This window comes from Limulus polyphemus, unplaced genomic scaffold (assembly GCF_000517525.1).
Source record: "Limulus polyphemus unplaced genomic scaffold, Limulus_polyphemus-2.1.2 Scaffold6231, whole genome shotgun sequence".
NCBI lineage: Eukaryota > Metazoa > Arthropoda > Merostomata > Xiphosura > Limulidae > Limulus > Limulus polyphemus.
In genome coordinates this window covers 525-2,738 of record NW_013671841.1, presented here as the reverse complement: position 1 = coordinate 2,738, position 2,214 = coordinate 525, and the positions used below count along the sequence as shown (strand labels likewise).

The 2,214-nt window shown below is 29.4% G+C and overlaps 1 protein-coding gene across 2 annotated transcripts in view; it reads left to right on the top strand.

The window, feature by feature from the left end:
* LOC106473503 (homeobox protein cut-like) overlaps positions 1-1,331 on the top strand; it is a 48,529-nt gene extending 47,198 nt beyond the window's left edge. For both annotated transcript variants that reach the window (XM_022401931.1, XM_022401930.1), the window contains one exon: positions 1,014-1,331. In XM_022401931.1, the coding sequence (XP_022257639.1) occupies positions 1,014-1,068 (55 nt within the window). In that variant the 3' untranslated portion in view covers positions 1,069-1,331. The remainder of the gene's footprint in view (positions 1-1,013) is intronic.
* The last annotated feature ends 883 nt before the right edge of the window (positions 1,332-2,214 follow it).

The following is a 2,214-nucleotide window of genomic DNA, read 5'->3' as shown; positions in this document are numbered from 1 at the left end:
CTTGTTTTAATGTATTATTTTAAAACAAGTGGATTGGGTTGTTGTTTGTTTATTGTTCAAATTTATCACCAACATGTCACAGACACCTACTGTAACGAATCTGGCTTATAAAACTTGACAGTAGCAATACGGCTTCAGGCTTCCAATTACAAAATGTCAACGGAAGCCATTGCATGTGACTATTTCAACCAAAAAATGCTAATACTTCATCAGAAAAATGTAGACAATGTTAAATACCACAAGCATCTGTGCTATAACTATTTAAGCATATTTTTTTACATCACAAAAATAGGGGATTTGGGTGAACCCTCTCTACTTATGTGTGTGATAACTATGAGATTTGTGAAGAAACTTAAATGTATCTTCTTGTAACTCAGCATGATCACTTCAGGAGTCTAATGTATGGGAAGCATGAACTTAGTATTGCTAAGTTCCAAGAATAGATAGTTAATGAATCTCATCCAGCTTGGTTTGTTGTGATTGATATCAATATTTTATTAGGTGCTTAAACTCAAGCATAATCAAATTGCTTTAAAGCTCACAGTATTTGTCATCATTTTCACTTAAGCAGTAGATGCCGGAACAATACTGTTGTCCATTTGTTTTCTGTGCATAACTTTTCTACATGGACATTTGAACTATTCTCAGGACACTCCTGTTTTTAGTTTCAGTATTAGATCTGAAAACTCATTTTAAGAATTATAATTTAATATGCAACTATCCCATGTGGTGTCTGTGTAACACTAAGAAGTTTTCTGATAGCTATCATGTTAAAAACATAAATAATATTCAACGTTAAACTGGTACACAACTAAAAACCTTTTATTTAGGCCTATCTATGGCCTTCAAAAAGTTGACGACTCTACATGTTTCGACCTTACGTCATCCTCAGATAGGCCTAAATAAAATGTTTTTAGTTGTGTACCAGTTTAACGTTGAATATTATTTATGATTTTAACTTTATACACAAGTGCCAAAAGACTATAATTATCATGTTTTTTTTTATTCTTTAGATTTGCTTTACATATGCAGAAGGAACATGGTCAAGAGGAAAACCTTCATTTCTGAAAGAAATTTTACTGCTGTTACACATTTAGGTTTTGCAGAAATCCTGTTGTTTTTTTTTCTTTATGTTTGACTGTATGATGATAAAGTTTGAAGTTGTATCAATTTTGATCATTCTATATCTTATTCCTTTAATTTACAAGGTTACAGTTCACTTTGTTGAAGTGCAAATTATTAATACAAAAACATTCCACTGCAGAGATTTAGAGGGTAATTTTTGTTTCAACATAAACAAATGATCACTTTAAAAATAAAAGTTTACACAATATGTGACTATGTCTATTTCTTTATTGCTACTTAAAAAATGTACCGAAACGGAAAGGTTTTCAAAAATATATTAAACTTAAATTCAAACTTTTTTTTTAATAATCAACATCTTGACAGTAACAATTAACTTTCTGAATAACTAAGTTTAAAAAAAAATACAAAATTTAGCGAGCTTGTTAACTGTTAACAGCATGATACCTCACATACTCTCACGATTAGCCAAAAGAGTACATTAAAACCAAATACCGATTGTTGTGAAGACTTGGTGGAAAAAAAAACTTCTTACCAATAGATACAAGGAAACATACTAAATCATGGTGATAAGTAGATGACTAGAATTTTCTACATCAAAATAGAGACTATATAAAAGTTTTATAAATTATAATTTGAAATTGAGATTAGTTTTAAATGCTACTTGAAATTAGAAAATGATTAAGTTAAATAAACATAAGAAAAAAGATTAGACATTTTATTAGCAAGTGAACTTCTTGTCAGTTAATTTTCCTTGAATACAAAGTCCCTCACATAATGAAATCTTTAGTTTTCTAAAGCTATCTGATTTGCATACAAACAGGTAAAAATATAACAGATAGCAAAGCATAAAAGTGTACAGTATTAGATATTAGTAATAATAAACGTAAAGAAAAGAGAATTATACAATTCAAAAGCCACATTCAAGTACTTTTGTAGTTAGCAACATTAGGGTTTAAAATGGACCACATAAAATTAAACTAGACGCACAATAAACTAAGTTCACAGCAAAATTATACACATCACAAGTAGAGCTCAGAAATACTCAAAGTAACTTTTTTTTGTACCTCTGGCAGTACATAAGTACTTATTTATAATGGTATCCAGGAATACATTTTTAAGAAACCTACT